The sequence below is a fragment of the Rhineura floridana genome, chromosome 3 (assembly GCF_030035675.1).
Source record: "Rhineura floridana isolate rRhiFlo1 chromosome 3, rRhiFlo1.hap2, whole genome shotgun sequence".
Lineage (NCBI taxonomy): Eukaryota > Metazoa > Chordata > Lepidosauria > Squamata > Rhineuridae > Rhineura > Rhineura floridana.
In genome coordinates, this window is record NC_084482.1 from 197697388 (window position 1) to 197710998 (window position 13611).

General features: G+C 47.5%; 1 protein-coding gene across 1 annotated transcript; it reads left to right on the top strand.

The window, feature by feature from the left end:
* Positions 1 to 798: 798 nt before the first annotated feature.
* Positions 799 to 6694, top strand: LOC133378860 (uncharacterized). Its single transcript, XM_061613474.1, has 4 exons — positions 799 to 814; positions 1159 to 1662; positions 5469 to 5644; positions 6578 to 6694. Exons 1-4 carry the CDS (start codon positions 799 to 801, stop codon positions 6587 to 6589), a joined length of 708 nt encoding a protein of 235 aa, XP_061469458.1. The 3' UTR covers positions 6590 to 6694.
* The last annotated feature ends 6917 nt before the right edge of the window (positions 6695 to 13611 follow it).

Here is a 13611-nt window from a genome sequence, read left to right on the forward strand (position 1 = left end):
ATATTTATATAAATATAACCTTTATATCAAACTGCATGTTATAACAGATATGGGGAATCTCAGCAGCCCTCCAACATGTTCTGCCTGGCCCTCAGGAATCTTCCCAGGCCATGCCCCTCACAGGCCCAGCTCCAAACCCTCAAGTGCTTTTGTGTCCTTGAACTATAATGACGCCTGTTCCTTAACTGGACTGGAGAAATGGGAAAGTGCAGAAACGTTTCATTTTTGCATAGCTGGAATGGAGCCGAATGTACAAAGATAAGTCACGGCCGTTGCTCCACCCACACTTGCATCTGGCCATCCCTACTTTTTGCCCCCGGCCCTGCCCCCCTCTGGCATGTAGTCCCTGGAACGTTGCCCACAAGGGAAGGCCATCCTTCCCCAGCCCAGTATAAGTACACATGAAGGGTGAGCTATAAAACTTTTTAATATTACAAGAGCAATCAAATAAATCCCAGCTGAGTTACACCCACAATTGTGAGGTGTATGAAGAGATGATGATGATGAGGCCTCCCCCAGCTGTTGCCATGGGCTGTGGACTGCCTGTGACATCACAAAAGCACATGGCTGCTGAGTGCATACTGTATAAAGGTGGGCCAAGTGGAAAGCCAGAGGACTGAGGTAAAGCATTGCCTGGTCTTCTTTCACTTGGAGGCGGCGAATTGGCCAACGCAAGGAGGTGATCATCTGGCTGTGGGATGCCATCACAGAGCAATAATGAGGCAAGTTTACTAGCTGAGCGGGATCGCGGCTTGAAGGTGGCTGATACTCACATCTGAAGCTGGCTGATGTCTAGCGATGGACCTAGCGGAAGGTGGATATTTGTGGGTTGAAGCTGGGGCACGAATGTGAATGGATGGGGGGGCGAGAGAGGGGCAGATGTTGCCGCTGGCGTTCTTCATGGATGTCGGCTGGCCATGTGTTTGTGTGTGGGGGATTTCAGATGCGGTCAAGAGGGGTGGTGGGTGTAAGTGTGTGAACATCATTCCTGGGACTGGGAGCGCCTCCCCCCCCCTTTTTTGCAACTGGAAGATATTTGCACAAGAGATATTGGCAAGAACGCCAATAACAAGAACGCCAGTAACAAGAACGATGCAGACAGGAACGAGTGTGAACCTACCATCGGCTGCCGAGCCAGGTGCTGTGAGGTCGGGTGAGAAACGTTTCCTCTAGGTACTGTGAGGTCGGGTGAGAGTCGTTCCTCCTCGGCTCGTGCCTTCTTGTTGCTGCTTCGCCCTGTTGCTGTGACTTGTGCCTTCTGCTGTGGCCATTGCTGGCTTCGCTTTCCTCCTTCCTGCTTCTGCCGTGACCCCTCCTTCTTTGCTGTTGCCGCTTCAGTCGCGGACTGTGCTTTGTCGCGGCTCGTGTCCTTGTTGCAGCTACCGACACTGATTGTGCCTCTTTACCATCATTTGGGCCTTTGTTCCTGCCGCGGCCCGTGTTTTCCTCCGCTGCCGCCGTTGCGGTTCGCGCTTTTGCCGCGGTCGTGCCTTTCATTGCCGCCGCTGTGTGCTGCACTCCTGCTGCTGCTGGGCCTTCGGGCCTGGGAGCGCTCCTTGTTGGCTGAGGCGCGGTGGGCGTCGATCATGGCATGGTGGAACTGGGTCGTGGTTTCTGGATGTGCCCGTGCTACTGGATTTTCTGGCGCCTCCGTCTATGGTGGTACAGTACAGTGTGCCTTTTTACCTTTTATCGGTCACAACGACAGTCCAAGAAGGAAGAACAGAACATATGAAGAGGACTGTGTTTGTGCCTGGTTCTGAGTTGAATGCTTGTGTGTGTGTGTGTGATTTTATTAGATGTGTGTGAGTTTGTGTGTTCGTATATAAGTTTGCTAATTTGTGCTTTGGAGAGTTGTGTATATGTGGTTATATGTAATTGTGTCACATGTAAATGAGTTGGGTGTTTGTTTATAGTTTTTAATATGTGCTTGGGAAAGAGGTTTTTTCATCAATCGGGGGGACTTGAGGGGACCCCAATTACTGTAGTGACGGGCAAAGGGAGGTATGGCGTTGTGAGAAGGACGTGCCAGGTAAGGGGAACGCGGCCCAGACATGTTGTGGCTGTGCCTTGTTCCGGTCCTTCTCACACCCGCAGGGTCGTTGGTTGTCCTCTCAGCCAACTCTCAGATCTCCAGTTGCTGCTTTTTAATGCCAGATCGGTACATAATAAAACCTCTCTCGTCCATGATTTGATTCTGGACGAGGCAGCCGATCTGGCATGCACAACCGAGACCTGGGTGGGCGAGCAGGGAGGAGTTAGCCTCTCCCAGCTCTGCCCACCGGGGTACTCGGTCCAGCATCATGGTAGATCTGAGGGTCGGGGAGGTGGGGTTACTGTGGTCTACAAGAGTTCCATCTCACTCACCAAGCACCATGTCCACACAGTCACTGGTCTGGAGTGTTTGCACCTTGTGTTGGGTCAGAGAGACAGGCTGGGAATCCTTTTGGTGTACCGCCCACCTTGCTGCCCAATGGCTTCCCTAACTGAGCTGACGGAGGTCGTCTCGGAGGTATTGCTGAGATCCCACAGACTATTAGTACCGGGGGATGTCAACATCCATGCCGAGGCGACTTTGTCCGGGGCGGCTCAGGACTTCATGGCTTCCATGACAACCATGGGGCTGTTTCAATATGTTAGCGGCCCAACGCACATGTCAGGGCACACTCTAGACCTTATCTTTGCTACTGGACATGGGGATAGTGATCTGGATGTGGGGAGTTTTACATCTCTCCCTTTGTCATGTACAGATCACTGCTTGCTGAAGTTTAGACTCTCAGTAGCTTCTTCCCTTTGCAAGGGTGGGGGACCTATTAAAATGGTCCGCCCCCGGAGACTAATGGATCCTGAAGGTTTCCAGAAGGCTCTCGGGGTTTTTCCGGCTGACAGGACTGGCGCTCCTGTCGAAGCCCTGGTTGATCTGTGGAATGCGGAGATGACCCGGGCCGTTGACATGATCGCTCCTGCGCACCCTCTCCTATGCAGAGCTCATACAGCCCCTTGGTATACACCAGAGCTGAGAGCGATGAAGCAAGATAGGAGGCGGCTTGAGCGGAAATGGAGGTGAACTCCCGACGGATGCAATTATGCGCTGGTTAGTGCTTGTAACAAACTGTATGTGAGAGCGGTGAGGGCGGCAAAAAAACAACATTTCGCTACCACTATAAAATCATCCCTTTGCCACCCAGCAGAGCTTTTTAGGGTTGTCCGAGGGCTACTTCATGCGGGCCCTCAGGACATGGTTGAATCATCAGTAGCCCGCTGCAATGAGTTTGCTGAGCACTTTCAGCATAAGATCTTATGGATCTAGTGGACATAGTGTACTTAGACTTTCAAAAAGCGTTTGACAAGGTACCTCACCAAAGGCTTCTGAGGAAGCTTAGCAGTCATGGAATAAGAGGACAGGTCCTCTTGTGGATAAGGAATTGGTTAAGAAGCAGAAAGCAGAGAGTAGGAATAAACGGACATTTCTCCCAATGGAGGGCTGTAGAAAGTGGAGTCCCTCAAGGATCGGTATTGGGACCTGTACTTTTCAACTTGTTCATTAATGACCTAGAATTAGGAGTGAGCAGTGAAGTGGCCAAGTTGCTGATGACACTAAATTGTTCAGGGTTGTTAAAACAAAAAGGGATTGCGAAGAGCTCCAAAAAGACCTCTCCAAACTGAGTGAATGGGCGGAAAAATGGCAAATGCAATTCAATATAAACAAGTGTAAAATTATGCATATTGGAGCAAAAAATCTTAATTTCACATATACGCTCATGGGGTCTGAACTGGCGGTGACCGACCAGGAGAGAGACCTCGGGGTTGTAGTGGACAGCACGATGAAAATGTCGACCCAGTGTGCGGCAGCTGTGAAAAAGGCAAATTCCACGCTAGGGATAATTAGGAAAGGTATTGAAAATAAAACAGCCAATATCATAACGCCGTTGTATAAATCTATGGTGCGGCCGCATTTGGAATACTGTGTACAGTTCTGGTCGCCTCATCTCAAAAAGGATATTATAGAGTTGGAAAAGGTTCAGAAGAGGGCAACCAGAATGATCAAGGGGATGGAGCGACTCCCTTACGAGGAAAGGTTGCAGCATTTGGGGCTTTTTAGTTTAGAGAAAAGGCGGGTCAGAGGAGACATGATAGAAGTGTATAAAATTATGCATGGCATTGAGAAAGTGGATAGAGAAAAGTTCTTCTCCCTCTCTCATAATACTAGAACTCGTGGACATTCAAAGAAGCTGAATGTTGGAAGATTCAGGACAGACAAAAGGAAGTACTTCTTTACTCAGCGCATAGTTAAACTATGGAATTTGCTCCCACAAGATGCAGTAATGGCCACCAGCTTGGATGGCTTTAAAAGAAGATTAGACAAATTCATGGAGGACAGGGCTATCAATGGCTACTAGCTGTGATGGCTGTGCTCTGCCACCCTAGTCAGAGGCAGCATGCTTCTGAAAACCAGTTGCTGGAAGCCTCAGGAGGGAAGAGTGTTCTTGCACTCGGGTCCTGCTTGTGGGCTTCCCCCAGGCACCTGGTTGGCCACTGTGAGAACAGGATGCTGGACTAGATGGGCCACTGGCCTGATCCAGCAGGCTCTTCTTATGTTCTTATGTTCTTATGCATCCGTCGGGACTTAGACTCCCAATTTATAGCAGTTGATCCTAGTGAGGTGTCCAGAGCACAGTCTTGTCATGTTTTATTGGATGAGTTTCAGTTGGTTCAGCTTGAGGACGTGGACAAGGTGCTTGGACTGGTACGTGCAACCACTTCAGTACTCGACCCGTGCCCCTCTTGGCTTGTGAAAGCTAGCAGGGATGGGACAGTTGGCTGGGCCAAGGAAGTGATAAATTCTTCTTTGCGAGAGGGAGTGGTCCCCAGCTGTCTGAAAGAGGCAGTGGTGAGACCACTCCTGAAGAAGCCTTCCTTGGACCCAGAAGATTTCAGCAGCTACAGACCAGTAGCAAATGTCCCATTCCTGGGCAAGATCTTGGAACGAGTGGTTGCTGGCCAACTCCAGGCGCTATTGGATGAAACCGATTATCTAGATCCATTTCAATCGGGCTTTAGGCCCGGTTTTGGCACTGAGACGGCCTGGGTCGCCCTGTATGATGACCTATGTCGGGAGAGAGACAGAGGGAGTGTAACTCTTTTGATTCTCCTTGACCTCTCAGTGGCTTTTGATATCATCGACCATGGTATTCTTCTGGAGAGGCTGGTGGAGTTGGGAGTTGGAGGTACTGCTTGGCAGTGGTTCCGCTCCTACTTGGTGGGCCGTCTCCAGAAGGTAGTGCTTGGGGAACATTGCTCGACACCGTGGGTTCTCCAATGTGGAGTCCCGCAGGGGTCAGTTCTGTCTCCCATGCTTTTCAACATCTACATGAAGCCGTTGGGTGCGGTCATCAGGAGATTTGGAGTGCGTTGTCATCAGTACGCTGATATCACACAGCTCTACTTCTCCTTTTCATCTTCTTCAGATGAGGCTGTCGATGTGCTGAACCGTTGCCTGGCCGCGACAATGGACTGGATGGGAGCTAACAAACTGAGGCTCAATCCTGACAAGACTGAGATGCTGTTGGTGGATGGTTTCTCTGATCGGATGATGGATATATACCCTATCCTGGATGGGGTTACACTCCCCCTAAAGGAGCAGGTTCGTAGCTTGGGAGTCGTTCTAGACTCTTCCCTTTCACTTGAGGCTCAAGTAGCCTCAGTGGCTCGGAATGTGTTCTACCAACTCCGGTTGGTAGCCCAGCTACGCCCGTATCTGAGTAAGGAGGACCTTACATCAGTTGTACATGCTCTGGTAACCTCACGTTTGGATTACTGCAATGCGCTCTATGTGGGGCTGCCTCTGAAGACAGTCCGGAAGCTACAGCTAGTGCAAAATGCAGCGGCCAGACTCTTGACAAGGACCAAACAGTCCGAGCATATAACACCTGTTCTGGCCTGCTTGCACTGGCTACCAATATGCTTCCGGGCCAGATTCAAAGTGCTGGTATTGACTTATAAAGCCCTGTACGGCGCGGGACCACGATACTTGTCGGAACGCCTCTCCCGCTATGAACCGGCCCGTACACTACGTTCTGCTACGAAGGCCCTCCTCCGGGTTCCAACTCACATTGAGGCCCGGAGGGTTGTGACAAGATCTAGGGCCTTCTCAGTGGTGGCCCCCGAATTGTGGAATAGTCTCCCCGAGGAGGTCCGCTTGGTGCCGACATTGTCATTTTTCGGCGCCAAGTTAAAACCTTCCTCTTTCCCAAAGCATTTTAACTGTACTTTTTAACTTAATATAACTTAATTGGATTTTTGCACTGTATTGTTTTTCTTATTGTATTTATTGTATTTTTCTGCTGTTCACCACCCAGAGAGCTATCGCTAGTCGGGCGGGATATAAGCCTAATAAATAAATAAATAAATGTGACAAACCGGTGGATATTCGTGAACAGATGAAACCCGTGAATGTTGAATGTTGGCAGGTGGAAGCTAGCGGATGAAGTTGCCAGGCGGACGCCGGTGGAGGTGCCTGGGTGAGACTGCTGGATAGTTGCCATCCCCCTCATTGTCCGTGTTTTTTTCCTTCCAGGGATGTCTCTGAAGCTGGCGAGGTTTTGGAAGAGACCACCTGTGAAAGCAACAAAGAGGACTGCAAGGCTTAAAGAAGCCAGCTTTTATTTCTAAATGAAATGTTTTTTTGTATTCATCTCCTGTGGAGTCCTTTGTTTTATTCAAAAACAGATAAGAGGAGATCAAATCCCAGAGTGTTATGGTGTGCCCCTCCCTGGTATCAGTATACATGAAGCCATACGTATACATGAGCTTATAAATACTTTAATAATAAATGAATAAATCACTGCTGAGGTGTCCTCACCATTGTCAGGCCGAGGCAGGTTGTGCTCTTACTGTTGGCAACGGACTGCCTGTGATGTCACAAAAGGACATGGTGGCTGAGGGGAAGGAGACAGGGGGAGGGGAGACAAATGGAGGGAAGGAGCCCAGGAGGAGGGGGAGGCTGAGGGGAAATGAATATATAATCTAGAGAAGCTGGGCTGGCTCCCTCCTGTGTACTTGAGTTGCCAACATTTTGCTCCCTCAGAGCTCCTGTGCCTGTCAATATAAACAAGTGTAAAATTATGCATATTGGAGCAAAAAAACTTAATTTCACATATACGCTCATGGGGTCTGAACTGGCGGTGACCGACCAGGAGAGAGACCTCGGGGTTGTAGTGGACAGCACGATGAAAATGTCGACCCAGTGTGCAGCAGCTGTGAAAAAGGCAAATTCCATGCTAGGGATAATTAGGAAAGGTATTGAAAATAAAACAGCCGATATCATAATGCCATTGTATAAATCTATGGTGCGGCCGCATTTGGAATACTGTGTACAGTTCTGGTCGCCTCATCTCAAAAAGGATATTATAGAGTTGGAAAAGGTTCAGAAGAGGGCAACCAGAATGATCAAGGGGATGGAGCGACTCCCTTACGAGGAAAGGTTGCAGCATTTGGGGCTTTTTAGTTTAGAGAAAAGGCGGGTCAGAGGAGACATGATAGAAGTGTATAAAATTATGCATGGCATTGAGAAAGTGGATAGAGAAAAGTTCTTCTCCCTCTCTCATAATACTAGAACTCGTGGACATTCAAAGAAGCTGAATGTTGGAAGATTCAGGACAGACAAAAGGAAGTACTTCTTTACTCAGCGCATAGTTAAACTATGGAATTTGCTCCCACAAGATGCAGTAATGGCCACCAGCTTGGACGGCTTTAAAAGAAGATTAGACAAATTCATGGAGGACAGGGCTATCAATGGCTACTAGCCATGATGGCTGTGCTCTGCCACCCTAGTCAGAGGCAGCATGCTTCTGAAAACCAGTTGCCGGAAGCCTCAGGAGGGGAGAGTGTTCTTGCACTCGGGTCCTGCTTGTGGGCTTCCCCCAGGCACCTGGTTGGCCACTGTGAGAACAGGATGCTGGACTAGATGGGCCACTGGCCTGATCCAGCAGGCTCTTCTTATGTTCTTATGTTCTCCTGCACTGCTGTCAAAAAAGGAGTGTAACTGAGCATTCTCCTTGCCTCCATACACACCAATAAACACCTAAGGAGGATCTCATGGGTTTGGAAAGCTTTTTTAGTTGTAATATGCCTGCTGGGGCTGGTGAGGAGCTTGCTTCAGGATCAATTGATGACAACTTTGAAGAGCCTCAGTGTAATCTAAGAACTCAGCGTCTGAGCTATGAAGAGGACCTGGGTTCAAATCTCATTGCTGCTCCCAAACTCATGCCTGCATGGGAAGGAGGAGCAGGGCCGGTTCTAAAGGGTGACCTGGTTGGGCACTGGCCCGACGGCCTCTGGAGCTACAGGGGGGCCCTCAGCCGCCCCTCCGCTCCCCTTCCGTGATCCGTGGGCCCCCCACGTCCCCCACGTCTCTCCACGTCTGCTGTCTTTTACCATTGCCCTTAACAAAGATGGCGGCTGCAGTTTCCCTAAGGTACTGAAGCCCTTGCTGGCATCTTAGTTGATGGCAGAGATGCGCACGCATAGCAAGCATGCATGCCATCAACAAAGATGGCGGCGGAGGCTTCAACACCCTCAGGGAAAACGTGGTCGCCATCTTGGTTAATGGCAATAGTAAAAGACATGAGACACGTAGGTGGGAGTGGGGTGGGGTGCATGCACGCGCGAACTCACATGCGCTCACACGCACATGCCAGGGCCCAGGGCAAGCAGATGCCCAAGGGCCCCAGCATCCCTGGAGCTGGCCTCGTTGTTAGCCTCCCTGGACTTTCCTAAGAGGAAGGATGGGATAAAGAATAGTACTAAATAATCATAGTAACGCCCAAGCACTACACTGCCACAACCGTCATCATAATCAAGTGTCTAGTGTGAAAGAAGCACCCTGCAAACCTGAAATCCCAGTAAAGCGGCATCGACCTTGTGGAATACCCTTACATAGTAGACAGGCGCCATCTCTGTTAACTTTTTGGCGCTTATTGAAGACCTTCCTCTTTCAACAAGTCTTTTAAGTTGAGACCTTGTCCCAGTCTGCTTCTGTGTTGGAATTGCTTTTTAACATGTTTTTAAACCTTTTTAAAAAAATGTTTTTTAACCTTTTTAAAAAATTGTTTTTAACCTTTTAAAAAATTGTTTTTTAACCTTTTTTTAAAGATGTCATCAAAACTTTTTCTTAAAAAGTTTTTAAAGTTGTTTAGTTTTAATGTATTTTAAAGTCTGTTTTTATGATTTTATAAAGTGTTTTTACTGCTTTTGTTTGCTGCCTTGGGCTCCTGCTGGGAGGAAGGGCGGGATATAAATGAAACAATAAATAAATAAATAAATAAATTGTAGCTGTCCCATGGCCTCTGCAGAGAGCCTTAGCTGGCCTCTTCTCCTTCAGCCTCAGCTCCAGGCTGCAAAATGGGGATAATTATATCAAACAGACCAAAAGGGCAGCACAAAGCCGCGTGGGGAGGAACCACACACACACACCATTTTGTAAATATGTGGGCAGGGAGGGAGAAGGGGAAGCTGAGAAAAGAACATCTCCTCCTCAGGGCCGGCTCCAGAAATGCTGGGGCCCTTGGGCATCTGCTTGCCCTGGGCCCTGGCATGTGTGCGAGTGTGAGTTCACATGCGCGCGCACCCCACCCCATCCCAACCTATGTGTCTCCTGTCTTTTACTATTGCCATTAACCAAGATGGCGGCTTGCTACGCGCATGCATCTCTGCCATCAACTAAGATGGCAGTAAGGGCTTCAGTACCTTAGGGAAACCGCGGCCGCCATCTTTGTTAAGGGCAATGGTAAAAGACAACAGACAGGTAAGTGGAGAGATGTGGGGGAACGTGGGGGCCCTGTGGATCACGGAAGGGGAGCAGAGGGGCAGCTGAGGGGCCCCCTGTAGCTCCAGGGGCCATTGGGCCATTGCCCAACCTGGCCGCCCTTTAGAACTGGCCCTGCCTGTCCGTATCCCTTTCTTTATGTGGTGTTGGCCCCTAGTCTGTTCCTGCTTGCGTACAGCTGCTCCCATCCTCCTTAGATCATAGATTCCTAGGCTAGGGTTGGGTGAATATGTCCATTTCATTTTTTCTCCATTTCTTATTTTTCCAATCTTAAGTTCAGTTTCCATATCAGTCTGAGATATTTTAAGTCCTCATGAAAATTCATCAGCATTTTAGTGCAAAATTTTCCTAGCATACACAGTGGTGTGTGTGCATGCAAAGCAATTTCCCCGAACATAATGCATTTCTGTCTGTCATTTTCACTAATCTGTGCACTTATACGCATACTCTACCTGAAGATATACTTTTTTTTAGTATATACTTTTTTTTGTTCGCATGACTTTGGCTGGAGAACTGCACTGTACAATTTAGAGAAGTGTGACTCTTGGAGGATGGCTGTGTTTTGGTTTGTGGGTCATTTTGGAAAGTGCACATTAAGTAGCTTCATCTTTAAATGCAAACTGAATTTAATTTATCCCCTGTCCCTAACCTAGGCTTGGACCCCAGTCAGTGAAGATTTTGTTTGGGCTTTCCTTCCTGTGTGATGCTGTGACTTTCTCCTGACAAAGTGGCATTGTCGTCTCCTGATCTCGCTAGAGCTTGATTTGCATCTGCTTCAAGAGCGTACATCCCAGTCTTCACAGGCTCCTTATTTTCCAAGATGGGCTGCATAGGTCACGAGATGAGGCCAGATATCATTCCTTGGGCCCTTGCTCCTTGTTCTTTCCCTGTACAGCCACTGTGGTGCCGCTTCTGTCCTCAGAACTGCTCGCTCTGGATCGGGCTGTATCATCAAGGACACTCCTGTATGTAGCTTAATGGCAACCCCTACAAGTTTCAATAGTGGAGCCAGGAATGAGGTCCTTGGACAGCTGTGTGTTTATGAAATATGGCTGGCTGGTGGTATCCGGAGCATTGCCTTGTGTGTTACAAAGGTGAGTGGTGGTGGTGATGGGATCAGCATTTTTTCACTGGATAATCAACCATATATTCCCTGTCCAGTTTTGATAATACACATATAATGTTGCTGTGAATTAATTTGAATTGGTTAACAACTGAATACAGCCGCTGAGCAATCCAAATCAAGTCAGCTAAGAGCCTTAGGAACACAGGAAGCTGCTGTATATACTAAGTCAGACCATTGGTCCATCTAGCTAAGTAGTGTCTACACTGATTGGCAGCGTTCTCCAGGATTTCAGATTGTTAAATTCTCCTGACTACGGGACAGACAACTGTCTAGCTAAGTGGCATAGTAACAGAGGCATGGCTGGTATATTCTTATTTTATATTCTCCTCCCCTTCCTGCTAAACTGTTATTCCAGACTTGTTGACTCCCTCCCCACAGTCTACCAAAGCTGGTAGGTATCCTAAACCCACCCACCCACCCACACCGCCACCCCTACACACCCCTTGCTCTTGGCTGCAGTAGCAGGCTTCTTTCAAGCCTAATTTAGCAAGTGGAGGAGTTGAGTGCAGTGGTGACTGGTACTTCCGATATCTGTGGGGCAGTGAATCCGCTCGGAGTTTTAGTCCAAACTTTCAAGGACTTTTAGCTCCTTAAAAGTTTGTAAAACCCAGAGCGGATTCACTGCCCCACAGACATCAGAGCCACTGGTCTCCACTGAGTGGGTGGGAAATGTGATGTTGAGGTTTTACCTGGAGATGGCAAGGACTGAAACTGGGATTTTGCGCTTGCCAAGCATGGCCTGCTCTGCTGATGTTTCATGGTCTCTCCTACAGCCACCCCCCAGTTACTTCTAAGATTTAGGGGGAACTATTATTCCATGTTTCAGAATGTACCTTTCAGGCATGCTTGAGCCCCACAAACTTTGTTTTTAGAAACTGAGCATTGCATCTGTGAGATGCTGTTGCTACATAAATGCCTGGTCCAGGTAACCACAAGGGAATGGGGATTTGTCTCCTACCCTATATATGACTTCTTCTTATAGCTTCCATCTCTGAACCCAACAGTGATGTTGCGATTCCTCCTCTATTGCCAGATCTCTTCAGATATGATGACAGAACATCATAGACATTGTCAAAACATTAGGAAAGTGTTGATTGTTTTGTATTGTTATTGAAAGATGTTGCTGTTGCTTTTTAAACAATATTAATCTTGTTATTTAAATTTTGTACACTGTATTGCTCTTTTCTGATGTCTATTTTGTATTTGTGTTTATTTTTTGTGAGTTGCCTTGAGGGCCTTTTTGGTCAAAAGGTGGCATAGAAATAAACCATAACATAACACAACATAACATAACATAACATAACATAACATAACATAACATAACATAACATAACATAACATAACATAACATAACATCCCCCATTGGCCCCTGGAGATCAGGAAGCCACACCCACATATGTGGACATGTTGACTTTTCCCACTCCGGCTGCTAGCAAACGTTGGCCTCCCTCATCCTTTCCCCTCTTGCCCCAACTTCCCAGAGACCTGATGGCCAGAAGGAACTCTGAACATGTAATTTTTTCATACACCTGTAGGTGGCAACTCTGAGCAATCCAACAATGTGGCTGTTCCTTCTCATACCACAGTGGTGGAAGGCTGCTTATCGACCCCATGTTATCCCAAGCTGAGCCAGCATACCTCAGATGTGAAAAAGACATCCCCGGATACAAGTATGAAATGTGTGTGGTAGACTGTATGGATGTGTGTGCGTGCACAGAGCTAAACTGTGAAACTATGGAAGTAGCCTAGAAAATTATTCTAGGGAATGGCATTACCCCTCTCCTTTCTGTTGTTTAGATAGCAGCAGGGTCTTTGGTATCCCTTTAGAATTCACGTCTCAAATATTAGACAGGCACCGTCTCTGTTGTCTTTTCAGAGCCTACTGAAGATCCTCTTTCAACAAGCCTTTTAAGTAGAGACCTTATCACCATCTGCATCTGTATTTGAACTGTTTTTAGCATGTTTAAGGTGTTTTTAAATATGCTTTCAACGCTTTTAAAATATTTTTTATGAAATGTTTTAAAGATGCTTTGTTTTTAAGATGTTTTAAAAGATGTTTTTAGTGATTTATCGCTTGTTGTTTGCCATTCTAAGTTCCTTCTGGGAGGAAAATCGGATATAAATTCAATAAATAAATACATAAAATAATATCTTTGCCAGCCACAGTTTTCTATCGTAGTCATGATTCACAAGCATGGGTTTTGGTAAATGAGGATATATATTAAAAAACAAGTTTCTAGCCCTCATGTCTTTGGATATGGGTTTGAAGGGTGTGTTGTGGGCAATGCCAGGTGAACTCTTGGAAACCTGCCAGTGTGAAGGTTGGGAGCAGAGTGTGTTGTAAGTTTGGGGGTTTGGACACAGGAGAGGGTGAATGAGGCCAGAAAGAGATATTTAAGAAAGCTCCTTAACAGTCAGAGGCAAAATATGCCAGCCACATACGTTGGGAAGGAAATTACAGCTAAATGGCCCTATAAGGTTAGGAGATGGTTAGAGAAGCTGACTCATCCTTATTTCCCCCTTCTGGCCTAAGGGAGGAAGGAAGGAAGCGAGGTGTGTGTACAAAGAAACAAAAGCAGTTTGAGATGGAAATATGGGGTGGGAGGTGAGGGAAAGCTGAGTTTTGAGTTTGGAAAAATGGGAAAGTATCTGGGGCAGG

What these genes read in the sequence shown, in the direction of transcription:
- LOC133378860 (XM_061613474.1), top strand. An exon ending in TGGCGCCTCCGTCTATGGTG is followed by an intron (nt 1,663 to 5,468) that starts GTACAGTACAGT and finishes CATCTTCTTCAG; the next exon opens with ATGAGGCTGTCGATGTGCTG.